This window comes from Trachypithecus francoisi, unplaced genomic scaffold (genome assembly GCF_009764315.1).
Source record: "Trachypithecus francoisi isolate TF-2019V2 unplaced genomic scaffold, Tfra_2.0 Lachesis_group8, whole genome shotgun sequence".
NCBI classification, from domain to species: Eukaryota; Metazoa; Chordata; class Mammalia; order Primates; family Cercopithecidae; genus Trachypithecus; species Trachypithecus francoisi.
In genome coordinates, this window is record NW_022681473.1 from 84,350,535 (window position 1) to 84,374,943 (window position 24,409).

The 24,409-nt window shown below is 45.0% G+C and overlaps 1 protein-coding gene across 1 annotated transcript; it reads right to left on the reverse strand.

Annotated features, from left to right (window-relative positions):
- Window positions 1-6,085: 6,085 nt before the first annotated feature.
- Window positions 6,086-22,892, reverse strand: GPR83 (G protein-coupled receptor 83). The gene is made up of 4 exons (XM_033206279.1): window positions 22,297-22,892; window positions 17,860-17,985; window positions 14,842-14,975; window positions 6,086-8,375 (listed from the first exon to the last, which is right to left on the reverse strand). The coding sequence occupies exons 1-4, from the start codon at window positions 22,681-22,683 to the stop codon at window positions 7,751-7,753; spliced, it is 1,272 nt and encodes a 423-aa protein (XP_033062170.1). The 5' UTR covers window positions 22,684-22,892; the 3' UTR covers window positions 6,086-7,750.
- Between the last annotated feature and the right edge of the window lie 1,517 nt (window positions 22,893-24,409).

The following is a 24,409-nucleotide window of genomic DNA, read 5'->3' on the forward strand; positions in this document are numbered from 1 at the left end:
GCACTATTCCCAATAGCAAAGACTTGGAACCAACCCAAATGTCCATCAATGATAGACTGGATTAAGAACATGTGGCACATATACACCATGGAATACTGTGCAGCCATAAAAAAGGATGAGTTCATGTCCTTTACAGGGACATGGATGAAGCTGGAAACCATCATTCTCAGCAAACTATCACAAGGACAGAAAACCAAACACCGCATGTTCTCACTCATAGGTGGGAATCGAACGATGATAACACTTGGACACTGGGTGGGGAACATCACACACCGGGGCCTGTCATGGGGTTGAGGGAGGGGGAAGGGATAGCATTAGGAGAAATACCTAATGTAAATGATGAGTTAATGGGTACAGCACACCAACTTGGCACATGTATACATATGTAACAAACCCGCACGCTGTGCACATGTACCCTATAACTTAAAGTATAATAATTAAAAAATAAAAAACAGTAAGAAAAAAGAAAAGTTAGCTGGGTGTGGTGGTACGTGCCTGTAGTCCCAGCTACTCTGGAGGCTGAGGCAAGAGGATCGCTTGAACACAGGAGGTTGGGGCTATGGTGAGCCATGATTCCACCACTGCACTCCAGCCTGGGTGACAGAGCGAGACTCTGTCTCAAAAAAAGGTGACTTGAATTTTTTAAAATGCAATAAGTAGTAGACTTGATTCAGCTAATGAGAGAAGAAATGGAATAAAAGATCTCCAGAAATTATGTGGATGTACCACAGAGACATAAAGAGATGAAAAATATGAAAGAGAAATTAAGAGTCAAAGGAGATCTAATAGGAAGCTCCCCAAAAATGACAGTGTTTCAGAGTGAGGAACAGAGAAAATGGGGACAGGCAATTTATATGGTTTGGATGTTTGTCCCCTCCAAATCCCATGCTGAAATGTGATTCCCAATGTTGGAGGTGGGGTGTGGTGGTAGGTGATTGTATCATGGGGATGAATCCCTCATGAATGGTTTAGCAACATCACGTTGGTGGTAAATGAGTTCTCTCTCCATTAGTTCATGCATGATCTGGTTGTTTAAAAAAAATCTGGGACCTCCCTGCCGCTCTCTTGCTCCCACTCTTGCCATGTGACATGCCTGCTGCCTGATCCCACTTCGTCTTCTACCATGAGTAAAAGCTCCCTGAGGCCCTCACCACAAGCCAGGCAGATACCAGTGCTAAGTTTCTCATAAAGCCTGCAGAACCATGAGCCAATTAAACCTCTTTTCTTAATAAATTACCCAGTCTCAGATACTTCTGTAGAGAAACACAAAAATGGACTAATGCAGTGATATTCAATATGATAATGTCATTTTATTTTTCAGAACTGTAAAATCCATAAATCTTTAGAGGATTATAGAGTTCTAAACAGAATAAATAAAAACAAATGTACACCCAAATACTCAATAGTAAAAATTCAAAATGTCAAAGATAAAATCTTAAAAGCTACCTACAAATGAACCTGAAGAACTTTATATCAAGTGAAATGAGCCAGGCACAGAAAGACAAATACTGCATGATTTCATTTATATGTGGAATCTAAAAAGTTGAACTCATAGAAGTAGAGAGTAGAATGGTGGTTACCAGGGGCTGGGTCATGCCAGGAGGGAGGTGAGAGAAATGGGGAGATGCTGGTCAAAGGGCACAAAGCTTCAGTTAGCTAGACAGGATGTCACAGGACAATGACTACAGTTAGTAATAATGTAGGATATACTTGAAAATTACTAAGAGTAGATCTTAAATGTTCTCCCCACTACTAAAATGATAATTTTATGAGATGATGGGTATGTTGACTATTGTGATTTAATCATTTCACAATGGATATTTATGTCATAATGTTATACTGTACACCATAAGTCTATATAATTTTCATTTGTCAATTATGTCCTAATAAAGCTAGAAAATAAAAAATAAGATAACATAAAAAGGAAATAATTTTTCCTACCACAGAAAGATATTCCAACAGCAGATTCTGTATCACTAATAACAGATGCCACAAACAATAAAATAAGGTTCTAAAAGTGTGAAGGGAAAATGACAGTCAGCTTGCTATTTATCACACAGCTTAACTAATATTCCAGAGTGAGTGCATAGTAAAGTGACTTTTAGACTTTCAAACTCTGAGAGTGATTACTTCCTATAATCTTTGCTATAACTAATACATCAGACTGGTTCCTTTTTGATATTCTTTCCAACGGCTTTCTTACATTGTAGAGGCTGGAATGCTTTTAAAAAATGACATATCCTGGCCAAGCGCAGTGGCTCAAGTCTGTAATCCCAGCACTTTGGGAGGCTGAGGTGGGCGGACCACAAGGTCAGGAGATCGAGGCCATCCTGGCTAGCATGGTGAAACCCCGTCTCTACTAAAAATACAAAAAATTGGCTGGGCATGGTGGCGGGCGCCTGTGGTCCCAGCTACTCGGGAGTCTGAGGCAGGAGAATGGCGTGGGCCCGGGAGGCAGAGCTTGCAGTGAGCCGAGATTGTGCTACTGCACTCCAGCCTGGGCGACAGAGCAAGACTCCGTCCCCAAAAAAAAAAAACCCATACCCCTTCTCTCCCACCTGAGGTCACCAACATCCTGAATTCGGTGTTCAAGATTCATTTGTCTTCCTCATGTTTCAGCTGAAGATCTTAAATTCATGACTAGTCTGAAGACAGTGTCTCCAGTGGACTAGAAACAGAAACAAAGAAGGAGCTATTAATATCAAGCACTTGTCCTAGTGAAGTAGCAGATAGCTTCTTCTCTGCAAGAGAGGTTATAAAACCTCAGAGAGGAGACTGGGCCCCAGAGTTTTCTCACATTAAACATATCATTGTTGTTTTTTTATTCTTTCAAAAATGCATATAGCATTGCATGTATTCCATTTCTTCCTTCCCTAACTACTCCTTGAAATGAAAGAGAATTGGGGGGTGCACAGAGATGCAGAAGATGATGAAGTAAGATGCTAATGATCAGGACTAGGAGGCTGGCAGCATTCACCTGCCACCTTTAGGCTACACTCTAAGCCACGCATGTTTCACCAGTGGAAGCTCCAAGACCCCCAGTCTTCTCAGATTTCTCCCTGAATCCAGACACCCCAGAAGGACTCCCATCACCATAGAGGTCTGTGTAGCACATCACAGCAAGCTTAGTAGCAGTGAGGGTTTAGTGGCGTTCTACCTGTGCTACCTGAGGACCTTGAGGCCCAGGCTGGCTGTGGAATGGCAGTTTTCCTTGGCAACCTGCCATAATCAGTGATGTAGTTTAGATATTTGTCCCCTCCAAATCTCATGTTGAAATTTGATCCCCAATGTTGGAAGTGCGGCACGGTTGGAAGTGTTTGGGTCATGGGGACAGATCCCTCATGACCAGCTTGGTGCTATCCTTGTGGTAACGCATGAGTTCTCACTCTGTTAGTTCCTAGGGGAAACTGATTGTTAAAAAGAACCAGGCACCTCCCTCTTCTCTCTTGCTTCCTTCCTCTCGTCATGTGATGCCTGGTCCCTTCGCCTTCTGCCATGAATGGAGCTCCCTGAGGTCCCTCACCAGTGGCAGGTGCTGGGGCCACGCTTCTTGTACAGCCTTCAGAACTGTGAGCCAAATAAATCTCTTTTCTTTATAAATTACCCAGTCTCAAGTATTCCTTTATAGCAAAATGGACTAAGACAGTCAAGCAGGCTTCAGCAACTTGGGAGTCACTTAGAAGCTTTTTTGGAAGACAATTTTAACGAGAATTGACCTCACAAAGCAGCCATAGATCTTGCCTGTACTAAAATGATGGATTCCTTGGCCACTGAGCTGCAAGAGGCTTTGGAGCTCATCTAGTCAAGCATTTCCCAAAGTATGTAACTCAAGCACTAGTTTTTTAGGATGGTTGATAGATTTTACCCAAAAAGGTGGCTCTTAATCAGGGAAATTTGGGGAATCCTAGATTTTTTTAAAATTAAGATTCTATTCTACATACCTTCTCAGAACCTAATCTCCAAGAGGATAGCCTTTTCCCAGTTTAGCTGTGCATGATCTTTAGCAGGTTGCTTAAGTTAGCTGAGCCTCTGTTTCCTCATCTGCAATAATAATGCCCACCTTGGAGGACTGCTGTGAAGGTGAGTGAGATAATGAGCTCTGAGGCATTTAGCACGATACTGCACATAGGCAGTGGTAACAAATTCTTAGTTCCTTCTCCTTCTCCTATGCCTTTCATTTTTCTTTCAAATTTTCCTCTAGGCTTAGCAAATTACCCCTATTTACAACCTTCTGTGAAATTGTTTGAAACTAATTTCCTGAACTCTGAATGGCATCAGGTAATTATGTATGTAATGAAGGCTTACCCAGCTTACCTCGTAGGATCATAGGATCCCAGGCTACAGTGGGTAGCATGGTAAACACAGGGAATGTGGTGTGCACTGCACACTGCCAAGTGGGAGAATTGCTCTCAAGGCTTGAGTGGTAGCTTTGCCTCATCCTGAGTCACTGAGGAACAGATGGAGTCCCAGGTTAAAACATGCAGCACAGATTTATAACTACAAAAGCGGGAACTTGGGCAGCTGATCAATGGAAGAAACACTAGACAAAGAGGCAGAGGTTCCTCAACTGGCTATTTAATTTCTCAGGGCTTGAATCTCAGCATCTGTTAAATGCAGGGTTGAGTAGATATTCTTCATGCTCCCTTCCTCTAATCCCTGCTGACCCCATTTTAAAGGTTACCAGTTGTGACATAATTGCAAGTCCAAGAGGCACAGTCCATACACCTGAAGTAAATTTTATTGGGATGAGCAATTTACAATAAAACACTTTACAGCACATTGGAAAAACTCAAGTTTCACAAATTTTCCATTCACAAATACCAGTCACTTTTTGCTCAAAGGCACACAGGGACCTTTGGGAAGGGACAGACCTAATGAGCCATCAGTGGGTGCTCTTTTTCTCTGGGACTTGGCAGAACTGAAGGTCCCTGACTAACAATGGTTCAACTTAGGTTTTTAAAAATTTTGTGATGATGTGAAAGCAATACACATTCAGTAGAAACCATACTTCGCATATCCATACAACCATTCTGGTTTTCACTTTCAGTACAGTACTCAATAAATTACATGAGCTATTCAATACTTCATTACAAGATAGGCTTTGTATTAAATGATTTTTCCCAACTGTAGTCTAATATAAGCGTTCTCAGAACATTTAAAGTAGGCTTGGCTAAGCTACGATGTTCAGTAGGTTGAGCGTATTCAATGCATTTTCAACTTCTGATATTTTGGACTTATGATGGGTTTACTGAGATGTAAGTCAAGGAGCTTCTGTATTCCTAGACACTCTCAGAGAGGCGTGAAGTGCAACATCCTCCATGCTTCCCAGAGCAGGACAAAACTTCTGTATCCCTGCTGTCTTGTCTCATTCTGGTTCATAGAATTTTTTTTTTTTTTTTTTTTTTCGAGACAGAATCTTGCTCTGTCACCCTTGCTGTAGTGCAGTGGTATGATCTCGGCTCACTGCAAGCTCCGTCTCCTGGGTTCACACCATTCTCCTGCCTCAGCCTCTCTAGAAGCTGGGACTACAGGCACCCACCACCACACCCGGCTAGTTTTTTGTATTTTTAGTAGAGACGGGGTTTCACCGTGTTAGCCAGGATGGTCTCGATCTCCTGACCTCGTGATCCGCCCGCCTCGGCCTCCCTAAGTGCTGGGATTACAGGCGTGAGCAACCGTGCCTGGCCGGAGACCATCCTGGCTAACACGGTGAAATCCCGTCTCTACTAAAAAATACAAAAAAAATTAGCCGGGCGAGGTGGCGGGTGCCTGTAGTCCCAGCTACTCGGGAGGCTGAGGCAGGAGAATGGCGTGAACCCGGGAGGCGGAGCTTGCAGTGAGCCGAGATCTGGCCACAGCACTCCAGCCTGGGCGGCAGAGTGAGACTCCGTCTCAAAAAAAAAAAAAAAAAAAAAAAAAAGAATTTCTATGGTAGCTTTCAGGTGAAACCATTAGCTACTTCTCGACACACTACAGAGACAATAAGTACAGGCGCATGAGCCATTTGTCCTGAAAAGTCCATTTGGGGATCCCTGTGGGCTTAGAAGACTCTCTCTGCCCAATGAAAGTCACGGTTTTGCCCATAATTCAGTAAGTGAGTTTTCAAAATTTTGTGTCTTGAAAATTTTCAACCATCTTCCTAAATAGAAACTAGGATAATGAACCCTCATAGTTCATTACAGGGAAGCAGATGATGTGACCAGGTTCAGTTTCAGTTAACAGCCAAGAGGTCTAAGTGACAAACTCTCCCTCAAACCTTAGTTTCCTACTGAGCTCATATCCATGCTTTGCTTTCAGAGTTTATCTGGTGCTCGAAGAAAACCTGAAAACAGTGTGTCAGTAGCAATTGTTTAGAGCAGGTGAATTAAGCTCGATTCTGCCTGACAGGTCTCTTTTCTGGGTGATACAGTGAGTCACTCAGGACCAGATGGAAGGTGATAAAAACAATCAGTCCCTGGAATGAGATTTCTCTGGCAAGTTAGACCTTTGAAGGATGCATAGGTTTCTGTAAGTCAAAGTGACACCTGAACCACTAAAATGATGTTGACAGTGAATCTCCTTTTGAGAAATGGTGTGAAAAAACTCCCATTATTCAGACAACACAGCAAAATGCCTTTCTAGACAGCTCCGGAGGATGAGGTGTCTAAGCACAATTACTTCCAGCATATTGGAAAGCCTGCTCCTCATCTTTTGTGAAAACAGAACAATGTTTCACCACCTCTTGTTTTTGCGCAATAGCAGGAGAGGAGGAATCATGCCTCCTGGTTGAGTTTGATTCCCTGGTTCCTCGTGAGGCTGCCTCTAAGGAGGGGCATGTAAGCCAGGCCCTTCCCACCACTGTCTACGATAGGGGTCAGTTCTGTCTGCATGGTGACAGGCTTCACCTTGGGTTCTTCTCACCTCTTCTTCAACTCTTCTGGTGGACACCCCTGGGAAAGGTACCCCTGTTTCTGTTCATCGTTACAATCTAAATGAAAAAGTATAAATGAAAAAAAAAAAAAGGTCATGCACACATGCACACAGTCACACACACAAAGGAAAACATTGCAAATAGAGCCACAGCATGTTCACAGATGTTATCACAAATGGATGGGATAAGAGAGTGATTGTGTGTGTGTGTGTGTGTGTGTATGCTTTTCTGAAGTTTTCTAAGTGGTAATAATAAGTGCCCTTTGTTTTAAGGAACCCAAGTTGGTCCTTTCTTGTCTGCATATTGCTAGACCACTGAAGACTTCTGATTCATCATGGCCCAGTGACTCCAGAAAGTGAGGCATAAAAATCTCCACGCCCACTCTGGCTTGCTGGCATTTCCCTGGCCCGTGTACCTGTTTCAAGCAGAGCTCTGTGCATCTGGGTCACCACACCCAAAGTATGATGCAGGTCTCCTTCGGGATGCTTAGCAGTAGGAAGGGCTGTAAGGCAGCAGCTGCCCCACAGATGGAGGCAGTTGAATGATTCAGCCCCCATCTGGGCCAAAGTTGTCCTCGCTCTTCTTCCTCAGAGATCCAGACTGCTGTGCCTCCCAGTGTTTCTTAGATGGGAATTTATGAACACATGTCCAGTTGGTGGTGCCTTTTAGTTTTCACATCACATGGGGCTAGGAGGCTGGACAGTTTTCTAGCAATTCAAGAGTCCTACAGCTTCTGCAGGAGTGTGTTTCCAGCACTCTGAAGATCATGTGTGAGAATAGGTTCTCTTTCCCTGCCTCAGGTGGAGACAGACCCCTCCTACTCCCTCTTCCCAACCTCCTCTAACTCATTGTCACAATGGGTTCCACAGATGACAGATCTGTCTTACCAGACTGGAGTTGGGAGGTGGGCAGGAGGTTATTGGCGAGGGGAGCCCTCTGGCCGTCATTCTTCTCTGTCCAGGCCACTCTGAAGGAAGGAACTGGGGAGGGTGGCCTGTCCTCCTGAGGCTTGGGAGGTCTTTGACACATGCTCAGTAATGCCTTTAGCTCAATCCTGAAATTCTCATTCAGCCAGCAGTATATGAAGGGGTTATAGCACGTGCTGCTCATGGCAAACCAGTGGAAGGCAAAGTAGAGGGCATTGTTGGTGCGGATGACTTTGCTGGACAGTAGGAGGACGTAGCAGTTGAGGGGGAACCAGCAGAGGGCAAAGAGGACCACCACCAGCATCAACATTTTGATGGTCTTCTTCTTTTTGCGCCGCAGGGCAAGGTACTGCTCCGTGGTTACATCGCCAATCATGTTACACAGCCACAGTTTCTTGGCCACACGAACGTAGGCCACAGAGATGATAAGGAGGGGCAGGATATAGAGCAGGATGAAGGTGGCCAAATCCAGGTACTTCCAGAAGAGGTCAGCTGGCTCAGGGAAGTCTGGCAGGCAGAGGGAGCGCACAATGTCCTCACTGGGGGCAGGAAGTGGGGAGGGGGACAGAGGTAACAGAAAGGAGATATTATGGAAATATATCTGGAATATATGTGGAAAGTCTTCATCCCAAGAAGCACTGGCCTCTCCTTCCACTGGGCTCCTGGTACATCCATCTAATATAGCACTTTTGATGCTGTAGCCTAATTATCTGATTACATTTCTGCCTTCCCTACTAGGCTGGGAATTGCATAGAGGTAAAGGATACACCTGAATTTCTCTGTGTTCTCTTAATCTTGTACAATTCCTAGCCCATAGTAGAGACCCAATAAATATTTCTTGAATAAATGAAAGAAATGCTCATGTTCCCAGATTGAAAAGTAACTCATCCTTGAGGAAATCCTAGAATTTCCTATTGTGCTACTTCCCCATTTTAAAGGGAAAACTAAGGCATAAAAAAAAGAAATGATGGATCTTGAGCATATGAGTGGTAAAGCCTGAACTAACATCTCTTCAGCCGTTCATAGAACAAGTATTTATTTTATATGGAATGTACCCCAGTCCTCTTCAGCCTTTTTAGGAATATCCATGTGGCTTGGTGCTCTAGTTCTATGTGCTGGTGGTCATCACTAACAAAAGAGAGAGGAAACTTCCTTTGCTTTTGTTAGGGGGAAATAAAAATAAGTCCTCTATGTGGAAAGGTAGAAGGGCAGCCTGGATGTTGGGGGCCTGGGCATGTGATTCATTTCAATGTCCTAGAATTCCTGGAGGGGGCCTTTATAAATTAGTTGAAATCCACCTTCTGGGCTTATTTCTTTTGACCTTGCTTTTGTCACAGGAGTGAGTGAGGGTGTGTGTGTGTGTGCGCGTGTGTGTGCGTGCTGCAGCTGGGGTGGAACATGGCTCCTGTGACAGACACTCCCTGGATCCCTGCAGAGCCCCTTTGCCAGTCTGGAGAACCAACCCCCCAGCAAGAAACAGCTGGCACCTGTGATCTTCTAGGTGCCTAGGACTCCCCTAAGGCCATCCAAGGCCCTTCCCACGATTCAGTACAGCCATAATTGGCTGGGAGTTTCCAGTTTTTCTAGGAAACACCTGTAACAAAAGACTGAGAGATGGAGAAATAGGAAAGCCCAGTTACCTGGCCTCAAGTTGAGGCCAACTCTGCATTTTCAGTCAGCCCCAGAGCCTCCTGTGGGGCAGGGACAGCTTCCCCTGAAATCACACCCTTCCTTAGTCTCTCCCTGGTCCCTGTCCAGCCTCTGCCACTCTCTTTCCCATTGCTCTTGGGAGCACTGTCTCAATTAGCCACTTGCAGGTGTACCTGCCATTAAGGCAAAACCTGTCTCTAAGGAAGCTCATCTAACACAACAAATGAAGCCCAGCAGGGTGGCTCATGCCTGTAATCCCAGCACTTTGTGAGGCCGAGACGGGCGGATCACCTGAGGTTCAGGAGTTTGAGACCAGTCTGACCAACATGGAGAAACCCTGTCTCTACTAAAAATACAAAATTAGTCAGGCATGGTGGTGCATGCCTATAATCCCAGCTACTCGGGAGGCTGAGGCAGGAGAATCACTTGAACCTGGGGGCCAGAGGTTGTGCTGAGCCAAGATTGTGCCATTGCACTCCAGCCTGGGCAACAAGAGCGAAACTCCATCTCAGTAAATAAATAAATAAATAAATAAAAAGCAGGAGTTACAATCCTAATCTCTGATAAAAGAGACTTTAAGACAACAAATATCAAAAGAGACAAAGAAGGGCATTACATGATGGTAAAGGGATCAATGCAGCAAGAAAAGCTAACTATCCTAAATATATACACACCCAATACAGGAGCACCCAGATTCATAAAGTAAGTTCTTAGAGATCTACAAAGAGACTCAGACTCCCACACAATAATAATGGGAGACTTTAACACCCCACTGCCAATATTAGACAGATCAATGAGACAGAAAATTAACAAGTATATTCAGGACTTTAACTCAGCTCTGGACCAAATGGACCTAATAGACATCTACAGAACTCTCTACCCCAAATCAACAGAATATACATTCTTCTCAGCAGCATATCACACTTATTCCAAAATTGACCACATAATTGGAACTAAAACACTCCTCAGCAAAAGCAAAAGAATGGAAATAATAACAAACTCTCAGACCGCACGCAGTGCAATCAAACTAGAACTCAGGATTAAGAAACTCACTCAAAACCACACAACTACATGGAACTGAACAACCACATATGAAATGACTACTGAGTAAATAATGAAATGAAGGTAGAAATAAAGATGCTCTTTGAAACCGATGACAATGAAGACACAACATACCAGAATCTCTGGGACACATTGAAAGCAGTATGTAGAGGGAAATTTATAGCACTAAATAAATCCCCATAAGAGAAAGCAGGAAAGATCTAAAATTGACACATTAACATCAAAATTAAAAGAACTCGAGAAGCAACAGCAAAAAAAATTCAAAAGCTAGCAGAAGGCAAGAAATAACTAAGATCAGAGCGGAACTGACAGAGATAGAGACACGAAAAACCCTTAAAAAGAATCAATGAATCCAGGAGCTGGTTTTTTGAAAAGATCAACAACATAGATAGACCACTAGCCAGACTAATAAAGAAGAAAAGAGAGGAGAATCAAATAGATGCAAGAAAGAATGATATAGGTGATATCACCACTGATCCCACAGATATACAAACTCCCATCACAGAATACTATAAACACCTCTACACAAATAAACTAGAAAATCTAGAAGAAATGGATAATTCCTGGACACATACACCCTCACAAGACTAAACCAGGAAGAAGTCAAAAGCCATAATAAACCACTAATGAGTTCTGAAAGTGAGGCAGTAAGTAATAGCCTACCAACCAAAAAAAGTCCAGGACCAGACGGATTTACAGTCAAATTCTACTAGAGGTACAAAGAGGAGCTGGTACCATTCCTTCTGAAACTATTCCAAACAATAGAAAATGAAGGAATCCTCCTTAACTCATTTTATTAGGCCAGCATCATGCTGATACCAAAACCTGGCAGAGACACCACAGAAAAAGAAAATTTCAGGGCAATATCCCTGATAAACATCAATACGAAAATCCTCAATAAAATACTGGCAAACTGAATCCAGCAGAACATCAAAAACCTCATCCACCACGATCAAGTCGGCTTCATCCCTGGGATACGAGGCTGGTTCAACATATGCAAATCAATAAACATAATACATCACATAAACAGAACCAATGACAAAAACCATGATTATCTCAATAGATGCAGAAAAGGCCTTCGACAAAATTCAGCACCCTTTCATGCTAAAAACTCTCAATAAACTAGGTATCAATGGAATGTATCTCAAAGTAATAAGAACTATATATGACAAACCCACAGCCAATATCATACTGAATGGACAAAAACTGGAAGCATTCCCTTTGAAAACCAGCATAAGACAAGGATGCCCTCTCTCACCACTCCTATTCAACATAGTATTGGAAGTTCTGGCCAGGGCAATCAGGCAGGAGAAAGAAAGAAAGGATATTCAAATAAGAAGAGAGGAAGTCAAACTGTGTCTGTTTGCAGATTGTATATTTAGAAAACCCCATCGTCTCAGCCCAAAATCTCCTTAAGCTGATAAGCAACTTCAGCAAAGTCTCAGGATACAAAATCAATGTGCAAAAATCACCAGCATTCCTATATACCAATAACAGATAAACAGAGAGCCAAATCATAAGTGAATTCCCATTCACAATTGCTACTAAGAGAGTAAAATACCTAGGAATACAACTTACAAGAGATGTGAAGGACCTCTTCAAGGAGAAATACAAACCACTGCTCAACAAAATAAAAGAGGACACAAACAAATGGAAAGACATTCCATGCTCAGGGATAGGAAGAAACAATATCATGAAAATGGCCATACTGCCCAAAGTAATTTATAGATTCAATGGTATCCCCATCAAGCTACCACTAAGTTTCTTCACAGAATTGGAAAAAACTACTTTAAACTTCATATGGAACCAAAACAGAGTCCACATAGCCAAGACAATCTTGGGCAGGAAGAACAAAGCTGGAGGCATCATGCTACCTGACTTCAAACTATACTACAAGGCTACAGTAACCAAAAGAGCATGGTCCTGGTACCAAAACAGATATATAGACCAATAGAATAGAACACAGGCCTCAGAAATAACACCACACATCTACAACCATCTGATCTTTGACAAACCTGACACAAACACGCAAGGGGGAAAGATTCTTTATTTAATAACTGTTGTTGGAAACACTGGCTAGCCATATGCAGAAAACTGAAACTGGACCCCTTTTTTACACCTTATACAAAAATCAACTCAAGACGGATCAAAGCCTTAAAGTAAGACCTAGGATCATAAAAATCCTAGAAGAAAACATGGGCAATACCATTCAGGATGTACGCATGGGCAAAGACTTCGTGTCTAAAACACCAAAAGCAACAGCAACAAAAGCCAAAATGGATAAATGGGATCTAATTAAACTAAAAAGCTTCTGCATAGCAAAAAAAACTATCATCAGAGTGAACAGGCAACCTACAGAATGGGAGAAAATTTTTGCAATCTATCTATCTATCTGACAAAGGGCTAATATCCAGGATCTACAAAGAACTTAAACAAATTTATAAGAAAAAAAAAACCCATCAAAAAGTGGGCAAAGGATATGAACAGACACTTCTCAAAAGAAGATATTTACGCAGCCAAGAGACATTTGAAAAAATGCTCGTCATCACTGGTCATCAGATAAATGCAAATCAAAATTGCAATGAGATACCATCTCATGCCAGTTAGAATGGCAATCATTAAAAAGTCAGGAAACAATTGATGCTGAAGAGGATGTGGAGAAATAGGAATGCTTTTACATTGTTGGTGGGAGTGTAAATTAGTTCAACCATTGTGGAAGACAGTGTGGTGATTCCTCAAGGATCTAGAACTAGAAATACCATTTGACCCAGCGATCCCATTATTGGGTATGTACCCAAAGGATTATAAATCATTCTACTATAAAGACACATGCACACATATGTTTACTGCAGCACTATTCACAATAGCAAAGACTTGGACCAACCCAAATGTCCGTCAATGATAGACTGGATAAAGAAAACGCGGCACACATACACCATGGAATACTATGCAGCCATAACAAAGGATGAGTTCATGTCCTTTGCAGGGACATGGATGAAGCTGGAAACTATCATTTTCAGCAAACTATGACAAGAACAGAAAATCAAATACCACATATTCTCGCTCATAAGTGAGAACTGAACAATGAGAACACATGGGCATAGAGAGAGGAACATCATACACTGGGGCCTGTCAGGGGGTGGGAACTAGGGGAGGGACAACATTAGGAGAAATACCTAATGTAGGTGACGGGTTGATTGGTGCAGCAAACCACCAGGGCACGTGTATACTTATGTAACAAAACTGCATGTTCTGTACGTGCATCCCATAATTTAAAGTATAATAAAAAAATTTAAACAAAAAGACAAACCAGTGACCAACAACAACAACAACAACAAATGATAAAAATCACTCTAAGAGGCTGGGCGCAGTGGCTCATGCCTGTAATCTTAGCACTTGGGGATCCCAAGGTAGGCGGATAACCTGAGGTCCGAAGTTCGAGACCAGCCTGGCCAACATGGTGAAACCCCGTCTCTACTAAAAATACAAAAAATTAGCCAGGCATGGTGGTGTGTGCCTGTAATTCCAGCTACTTGGGAAGCTGAGGCAGGAGAATTGCTTGAACCCAGGTAGCGGAGGTTACAGTGATCTGAGATCCCGCTATTACACTCCAGTCTGGGCAACAGAATGAGACTTTGTCTCAAAAAAAAAAAAAAAAGTCACTCTAAGATCATTCATTCATTCAGTAAATACATACAAAGAGCTTGTTATGTGGAGACAGTAAGCTAAGTGTGGGGATCACCGAGATAACAAAGAAACAGGGCCAGTTCTTCCCAAATTGACACTGCAGCAGGGAGATCACCTAATGAATCAGTTGAAGTTTTAAAAAAACTGTGTGTTGAAAGAAAGACGTTCTTATTCAGTAGAGCATAAGATAAACATGTACAGGAGGTGGGGGAGATAGAGAAGCCTGCCTCAGGCTCAGAATTGCATGCAGGTTTTGTTTGTAGACAGTGTGAGCGGTTTACACCTTGCTCCTTTCCAACAAGGCCTTAGTGATTGGGATCTCAGGCTGTGAGTACAGCACCCTGGTGACAGATGCTGATAATTATTGCTTTGTCCTTGCAGAGAACCCGGAAAGAGAATAAGTGAGAAGCTAAAGAAGAGAGAAGGCAGACAAAACGTAGAGGACAGGCATGGACCAGGAGGTAACAAGACGGGAGCGAGCCAGAGAAAGACCCAGTGAGGCAGGTACTAGTTACTCAGAGAGTTGTGAGCTCCTGGGGGCCTTGGTCGAGCCTGACTCGGGAGAAGACGCGAATCACCAGGCAGATCCCTGCGAATTCATCTCACCTGTATTTGAAGGTAAATAATTTCTGGCAGATAGCATGGGGGAGTGAAAAGAATGTAGCCATGGTCCAGATGACAGCGATGCAGATGACACCCTTTGTGATTGAGATCCGGGGTTTCAAGGGGTGCATAATGACCTGGAAAACAAGCAAACCGCATCATTAACTGAAGACGTTTTGAAACAAATCAGAAATCTGGGCCAGGTGCAGGAGCTCACGCCTGTAATCCCAGCACTTTGGGAGGCTGACGCAGAAGAATCACTGGAGTCCAGGAGTTCTAGACAAGACTGGGCAACATAGTGAGACCCTGCCTCTATATATTTTTAAAAAATGAAAATACATAAATAAATAAAAAGAAATCTGGAGGCACAGCTCACTTGTCACATAATGCAGGCCCTACTGATAAAGCCAAGCACCCCTTATGTTCATTATTGAGCCCCTGAGCTACACCAGGTAGCTGCTGGGGGAGAGGTAGGCCCAGCCATGTCCCACCCAACAGCCCACCTCCAGAGGAGGAAAGAAAGGGTCATCTGGATTCAGAGACCGGGGCAGGTCATCTGCCTCTTGCTGATCATACTCAGGCTGAACCAGGGTCCAGTGAGAGGACTGGGGAGGAGTTCAGGAGGAAGGCTGCTCACATGGCATCACAGCGAGGCTGGGAGAGAAGCAAGCCCATGGTCAGCTCCTATCTCCTCAGGACCTGAGCTCATCTTCCCATGATTCTAGACCCCTTAGGTTATGGTGGATTCTGAGAGGGTCTGACAGACAGGAAGAGACCGTTCTCATCACTCATCCTGGGAAGCTACATGGGCACTACTTATGTGGGAACTCCCAACATGTTTATGAAAGCCATTACTAAAATTGCACCAGGGCCCAGCTCTCACACACCCATAATAAACTCAGTGTTGCAGGCTTCAGGCTGAAATGCATCTTGGAGTTGCTACTGTATATCAATCAATTCTCCTAAAACGTTTAAATAAAGACTTAAGGATGTAAAACCATCCTCATTTTCAGATGAGAATGTTATTTTTTGAAAAAGGCATTTGGGATAGGTTAGTCCAGGGTTAGGGGGAAGAGGTCAGGAAGAGGTGCCACCACCTCTAGATGTCATCCCAGAACACACTGGACATTCTGGGCTGTGTCCTGAACTTTTTTTTATTCCTTCCAATGTTTTCAAGGTTTTATGGGAGGAAGCAATGAGGCTTCAGAAGCTGACAGCACATCTCCGTTCTGGATTCAGCCATCTCTGCCCTTCACACTCTTGTGTTCAGATTGCTGAAGGGAGTGGCAGCCTGGGGCAGAGTCTCCAAGCACTTCTCAAAGACTCCGTTGACCTTGGGACAGAGCCCCTTGTTGGGGTATATGTTGCAGTAACATGGTCAACATGAGCAAGGCTTTGCCACTATTCCCCAGACCCACTCTTAGCCCATGGTCAATGCTCAGTTGCGTTCATCTGGAGTAAAGCATAGGCCAGGTAAAAGCAGTCAGAAGTCCTTCTAGTTAAATTAAGGGAGACAGTTAAGAAAAGGCAGGAAATATTTATATGCAAGCTTTTCACACTTTACACTAAAGCATCTGCAACATACATTAAGAGTTGATTGTTACAAAATTATGGCATTTCAGAGATAAAGAGATCTCAAAATTTGACTAGTTCCATTCCTTATCAGATGCAGGAATCTCCTCAAATACCTCCCCATCAAGTTGTCATCCTCACTTTGCTTAAATATGGCTGATGACATGAAACTCATTACCTCCCAGGCAGGTTTGTCTACGTTTAGACACTTCTACAAGAGAATTCTTCCCACATTGGACTGACTGTATCTTTGAAACTGCATCTTTGAAGCCTCCTATCCCGTGGTCCTTGTTGCATCTCATGGTGTTACTCAGAATAAATCTCATCTTTCTGTGTCTGGTGGCCCTCATAATATTGGCCTTGTAGATCCCTTTGAGTCTTCTCAGAACAGCATGGTCTAGTGACTGGAACATGGGCTTGGAGCCAGACAGACCTCAGTCCTAATCCTAGCTTCACCATTCATAGGCACATGATCTTGGAAAAGCTACATAAGCACTTTACTGAGCCTCCATTCTATAATTCAGCATAGGTCTAAGCATACAACATGAGTTCATTGAGTAAGCATGGAAAAGGCGCTTGGCATGAAGCTGTCCTACTTAGATGTCCTGGTCAGTTCCTTTCACCATATACACCTATGAGCTTCCCATGGGGGCAGAACTGTTAGAATACCTTCCTGACCCAGGGCTGCCATGCTCCACTGCAATGCCTGCTTCTGCCACCTAGACATCCTGGCTTGTTTTCTGCCTGAATAGCCTGAATTGGTAAATATTCATCTCTCACTCTGAAGCCTCGTCTCTGACCTGCAATTATTCCTCTCCTTTAATCTGTGATTTTCTGGATTTGCTTTTCTATCCTCAAAACAAGCTCACTAATTTCTGAGACAGAAAATGCCAGCAATGGCCGGGCATGATGGCTCACGCCTGTAATCCCAGCACTTTGGGAGGCCGAGGTGGGTGTATTACCTGAGGTCAGGAATTCAAGACCAGCCTGGCCAATATGGCAAAACCCCATCTCTACTAAAAGTACAAAAATTAGCCGGGCATGGTGGCAGGCGCCTCTAATCCCCAGCTACTCAGGAGGCTGAGGCAGGAGAATTCCTTGGACCCAGGAGGCAGAGGTTGAGTCAAGATGGCACCACTGCACTCCAGCCTGAGCGACAAGAGTGAGACTCTGTCTCAAAAAAAAAAAAAAAAAAAGAAAAGAAAAAGAAAAAGAAAAAAGAAAATGCCAGCAATGAGTATTCATTGGATCAACAAACTAAGAATAACTTTCTGTGATAATTAGGACAAAGGGTTTAATATCACTAATGTATGTGTTCATGTTGATCAATAAGAAGAGAAACACACTCATTGAAAACTGGGCTAAAACGCTGTCTTCAGAGCCCCTGCAACTTCTAGGAAAGGGAAGCAAGACAGGGAAGAGCAGAGCATTAGGGGTAGGTGCCCTTACCTGGTGGCGGTCCACCGCAATGGCTGTCAGCGTCAGTGCTGAGACGTGCAGGGAGCAGTACTGGGCAAAGCGGCTGACATGGCACATGCCCTTCCCAAATATCCATGTGCTGTTCACAAAGCGAACCTGGAGATGTGCCCAAAGATGTTAGGAGACAGACAGGCCTTGACTTTGACACCCATCCCTAGAGGTCTCTGAGGAGCATGCCCTTAGGAGGATTCCTCCAGCTCCTCCCTTCTTTCTGTCTATGATACTGAATTGTGGAGTAAACATGATTTTCTCCAGCACAACTCATTTTCATTCATTCAATTCAGCAAACCCTGATCATACTTCTGGGCCAGGCTCCGTTAGATGCCAGGAAGGATGTGGGCTTTGGAGTTGGACTTCCCACCTCTAACAGTTTCTTACTGTGAGGGCTTGGGCAAGATAGGTAACCTCTCGGAATCTGTTTCCTCATTTGCAAAAAAAAGCCATCAAAAATCTCTTCCTTATAGGCTTAGTATAAGGTTCAATTTTTAAAATGTCTGTAAAGGGCAAAACACAATGTCTGGCAGATTGTTCAGCTATTATTAGAAGTAAATAGTAGCTATTTTTATGTGCAATAACAAAATTCACTCTTGGTCCACACAAGTTCAATCTAGTAGGGGAGACACATCTGAATTGTCACAACACAGCATGTAGGCTGTGCTGGCAAATCTTGGTTAAACTGGCCTTTCAGGTCATCATCTGGGGTGGAGACCCAGGGACCTGGAGAGGTGTTGACAGGTGTGGGGAGAGAAGACAAGCTCTCAAAACCGTGTAGGGCCCTAGAAGCAGGCCTGGTCCTTATCCCACATCACCCAGCACTATTTACTCATTCAATTAGTACTTGAGCAACTCCTGTGAGTAACATCCCATGCCTGAGAGAGATTGAGCATTGATTCTGATTAAGGAGTTTGCAGCCAGGGCAGAGGAGGGTCAACTCAAGTGCAAGACAGAAAGTAATCAATGCTTTGTAGAGACCCAGACAAAGGGCAATGGGGCCACCAGACAGGGATGGGAGTGGGCAGAGGCACAGAGGCATAGAAATAGGGCAAGTTAGCCCAAGAGAAGGAGTATAATGTAGTGACTTACAGCAGAGTGTTTGCCACTGATCACTGTGACCTTGGGCAAGGCATTGGGCCCTCTGAGCCCCACTTTCCTCATCTGTAAAATGGACTAACCCTTTTCACATGGTTGTTACATCAATCAAGATTGATAACACATGTAAAGTAGGTACAACAGTGCCTAGTACATTAATGCTATCAACTGCCATTATTACAATATATGAGACATTTGAACTGAGGAAGGATTCGTGCACATGGAGATGAGGACAAAAGGCATTGGCACTGGATCAGAAATCCCAGGACCTGTTTGGGGAATAAGGAGTGGATTGGTTTGTCTGGAGTGTGTGAATGAGAGTCATGACAAGTCTGGCCAGATCTTGAAACTAGGACAACAGACCAGGGATGTTACTTTCTTTGAGGAGGGCAGGGAGGAGCCATTGAGGCTTTTGAGCAGTTCAGTAACATTATAGAGCTAGAAATCTTCAGCTATTCCTACTTCCCACCCCCACAATGGAACTACCAAATCCAACCAGTTCTACCTCTCACTGGTTTTCAAAACTGTTCCCTCTTCTTCAGTCCCAAGTCCATGGGCCTTGTGGGGTACCCCATTATCTCTCCCTTGGACTATTATAGCCTGTGAACAGCTTTCCCAGTTCTCCAGGTTTGTCACCTTAGAATTCAGCCTTCATACTCCTGACAGCATTTCTGCTAACCACAATCATATTATTGTCTCCCTTCTGCTTGGAATCATCCTGGCTCTCAGGACAGAGTACCCAGGCCCCTTCACAACTTGGTCCCACCTTTCTTTCTGGCCACCTCCGCTTCTGCCTCCCCTGCCCACTCCTCCACTGTGCTTCCTGCTGCTCCAGCTTCATTGAGCCACTCAGTGTTCCCACAACACACCATGAACTTTGATGCTTCAATGCCTTTGTTCTCCCTGGTCCCTCTGTCTGCACTAAGTGTTCATCTTGACCTGGAAAATTCCTATTCAGCCAGGTCCTGTTGAAATGTCACATTCTTTGCAGTCTCCTTTGACCCTCTCATGGGACTCTGATGGGTCAGAATGAAAGACTCCCTCCTCCAGGCTCCACTACATCCTGTGTGCATCTATCTCTATCTACCAGGGGAACTGTAAGTAATTGTCTGCTTTTCTCTCCATTATCAGAGCTGGGCTTCATGCTGACTGCAGTAGATGAAGTGGATAGGAAGGGAGACCAGGGAAGAAGGATATTGTTGCCAATCAGCCAAAGGCAGGGATGCCTTTCCCAGTGGGGGAGCCTGAGCTGAGTAGGCCGAGGGGTTGGAAGCCCCTCCCCATAACCTTCTCCCTTTCCTACCTACCAGCACCTTATAAGCTGTAATCCAAGTTTGGATTGGGGCAGTTTGATGGGTCAGGTTCAAGGCTAAGCTGCTTTGGCTCATACTGGAGGGGGTGCTGGGTTCTGAGGACCTTGACATCCTGTAGATCTCTTGCAGGAGATCCTCTGGGGCAGGTATTGCCAGCTGTCAGGTGTAGCCTGTCCTTGAGTCTGTGGCCTCCCTACCCGTTCTTGTGTCTGCTGCAGATCCAGCCCCGCATCATGGCTCTGGGCAGCAGCAAAAAAGGCCATGTTCTGTGGCTTCCCAGTGCCCAACCTGGGTGGCCCAGCCCAACCACACCATTGTAGGTTCTCAGGTCAGAAACCAAGGAAGGGGCAAGGGGTGGCAGGGATGCTGTTGTCTTGTGCTTTGAGACACCCAAGGAGGAGGGGAGTATTTGAAAGCCGGCTTATCCTTGGGTAATGCCCGGGGGATATTGAGCAGCCATCAATACGTTAGATGTAGGCTGACAGGAGATCAGAACAGGGTTTGGAGTAGCAGAAGCCAAACATGGTCCAAGAGTGTTCTTCACTCCCAGCTGGCTGGCTTAGTGGACTGACCTCTGGATTTGAGTTAGGGGATGGAATTCTCATCCTGGATCTGCCAACTACTGGCCAGGTGGCTTTGGACAAGGGATTGAACCTCCCTGTGCCCTAGTTTTCTCATCTGCAAAATGTGAGTAATATTCTAATAAGTGAGGATGAAAAAGAGAATGTGAGGGCACTTTTTCAATATAAGATTTGGAAGGATGTTCACACAGGTGATGGACTTCTGGGGGTTCCTCCTGTGTTTTTTTGCTTGTCTGTGATATCTGGTTGTGTGTGTACGAGAGACAGCGGGAAGACAGACAGAGAGAGATTAATAGATATTGCTTTAGTAATCACTCAAATAACAGTTATTCCATAAAATGAAAAAATATAACACACTAGAGAAACATGCAGTATAACTGTCACTATGGTTGCTCAGTCATCGCCCTTACAGTCCCAAAGCATCCATGAGAGCCACACTCCCTGGTCACAGCGAGACACCACCAGTGCTAAGTAGCCAGGGCTTGGGGGAGGAATCCCATCAGCTGCAATGTGCAAATGCCCCCAGCCTGCCCGATCTCTGCGGCCCAAGCCCACTCCCCTCATTTCTTCCTAAACACAGACCTCAAACACAGCCTCATGATCAACCCACAGAAGGGAAATGCACTTTAAATAAGTGGTCTGGGAAAATGCACTTAATGTTCCATTAAAAATTAGCAATTGTTTGATATTTCAGTTGTAGCACAAAGCAGCATCCCATGGGTACGGGTGGGCACTGAATAGGCTGCACTTCAGAGGGAGGGGGACCTGATCATCACTGCTGACATTTCAGGGGCATTGATTTACTTCTCAATTATCAAGCAAGCCCAGACCCAGTGAGATTAAACAGGAAATGGTCGTTCATTTCCAGCTGGCTGCAGACACTCAAACTATTGACCCAATGCCACCTCTGCAGAAGCTCTGGCTTATAAAGTGATGAGATAGAAAGAAGTGGGGAGGAATCAGAGTGTGGCAGGGGAGAGAGAGGAAGAGAGGAGAGGAGGGGAGAGGAGAGGAGAGAGAATAGAAAAATAAAATCACAGAGAGACTGACAAGAAGAAAAAGAGATAAGAGGTGAGGAGACAGAGACAGACGAATAGGGAGACAGAAAGAGAGAGAGAAAAAAAGATGAGGACACACAGACAGAGACAGAGAAGAGAGACAGGAAGACTTCAGAAAGAGGGACAGAGACTGAAAGAAAGACTAAGAAAAACAGAAGAGAGAGTCAAGAACCGAGATGACAGAGGAGAGAGAAAAGAGACTAGGACAGGAAGACAGAGGCAGAGGAGAAATGAGGAGGAAGAGAGACGTGGAGAGAGAAGTGGGGACCCACAGAGAGACATAGAACGGCAGAGGGAGGCCGGAGAATTGAGATAGGAGAGGGAGATGAAGAGAGAAGGTGGGGCGGCAGGCAGCGGGCCCCTTACCAAAGTGAAGGGGGTGTTGAGCAGCGTGATCATTATGTCGGCAACTGCCAGGTTGACGATGAAGAGGCTGGTGGCCGAGTGCATTCGCTGGTTCTTAAAGATGACATGACAGACCAGGACGTTGCCAAAGAGTGAGAAGACAATGATGAAGGAGTAAGCCACGATGAGCAGGGCTTTCACCGTGGGGTTCTGGGACTCGGCGCCGTAGCGCCTCCTGCCCACAAAGTTCTGCCAGTCGGAGAAGGTGTAGTTGTTCCAGGAGAAGAAGTGCGAGGCATTGGGCACGACCAGGGCCGCCTCCAGGCTCTGCTCGTCGGCCCGGCCCTCGTGGGGCTCGGTGGCTCGCACCAAGGGGAGGAGACAGAGCAGCAAGAGGTGAGGGACCATTTTGCAGGAGCCACTCCTGCCTTGGGAGCCTGCGGGTCGGGCGTCCACTCTCGCCGGGCTCGGGGCGCGCAGCCGGGGTGCGGGGCGCAGAGCTTGCAAAGGTACCAGGTACCGACCCGCGGAGCACCGCGCAGCCCGCCACCAGCTCGCGGTCGGCACCCCAGCTCCGGGTTTGTTGGAGCACTTTTATATCTCTGCTCCCACCAGGCTGCTAGGGAGCGCCTCTGCCTATTGGGCAGCGCGGCGTCTCTCGCGGCGACGGTGACGCGCTCCAGCTCTGACAAGCCTGGCTCCCCCCACCCTGCCGGTGGCGCCGTTGCTGCCCCCACACCCAGCCGTTCCCACTCCCGCCCGTAACTCCTCCGACAGGGCTTCGCTTCGGGGGCTCCTTCCCCAGCGCGTACACGCTCGCGTGGTGTCGGCTTAGCCTCTTGTAAAGGAAGCAGACCGGCGGGTGGGAGGAATGCCCACAGGGGCATTTGGGATGATGAGGGAGCATGCTGGCAAAGCCGGGTCAGTAACAAGGATATATTCCTTTTGTTTCCACTTAAGCCTTAGCTTTGGCACAGTTTCAATATCGAAGTGGATGGCTGCGTCCCGGCGGTCCCAGGAAAAAGACAAACCAAAAATTAGAGACTTTAAGGATTCTCCAAGTCCCCCCAGATATCAGCGGTGCTGGAGGGCTTATTAAAGGTTTACGGTTTGACAGTCCCCAGGAATGCAATCTGGGGAGCTTCGTTTTTCAAGGAAACTCTTCAAAGCAGTTCTGATGGCATCAAAGAAGCGAAGGAAAAGAGTTTAGGTATGTGCTCACCTCTTGGGTAATACTTTTTCTGCCATGGAAGTCCATGCAGCTGTATCTTTATAGGGGTATTACGAGCCATGCTGTTTTTCATTCCCCACCTAGTTCTCCAGGAAACCTTGCTATCATGCTCACCTGTTTTCACTTCCACTGTGAAACCTCTCCCAGTCACTGGGTCTCTGCCACCCACATGCCTGTGGTAAAGACCATGGGCTCTGTAATTAGGGTTTAATCCCAGCTTTGTCACTTCCTAGCTGTGAAATCTTGAGCAAGCCATTTAACATTTTTGGTCTTGGTTAAAAGGCTTTCTTTTCCCAAATGTGAGGTTTTCAGAGACCCCTGTATACATCTCTCACTGCATTGCCTTCTCGTGCAAGAGATGCAATATGTGGTTGACTACTTGTAACCACCCCTGACCCCCAACAGTAAACACCATGTAGATTGTTTCCATTGTGTCAACGTGCCCTGGGGAGCAGTGTGCTTGGGCTGGGACCCAAACAATGACTCAAACCTAGGTATCACTCTTGTCTCCAGTTTTCCACTTCACTTGTACTCTTCAAGCAACTGTGTCTGGAGGAAAGGATGGCTAGCAGATATCCCTCAATTATACTGAAGGACCTGGCAGGTCTCACAGGATTAAGTGGCTGAAATAGGGAATTATGTGACAGATCCTAGAAGGGACAAGGTACTAGGCCGATGAAATAATACATCTTTAGCTCCAGGAAATAAACCAAGAGACTGCCTGTAAACACTTAAAGCTTTGGTAGACTTGCTGCTCCATCAAGATGACTTGGTATCATCTTGAGAGGGAAGGCTGGAATATGATGGTCATTTAGAAAACAGAATCCTAGTCAATCGAACTGTTCCCAGTGTCAAGAAAGAGTGTATGGATAGAAGAGGAATAGTCAGCATCAAGCTCGGAGA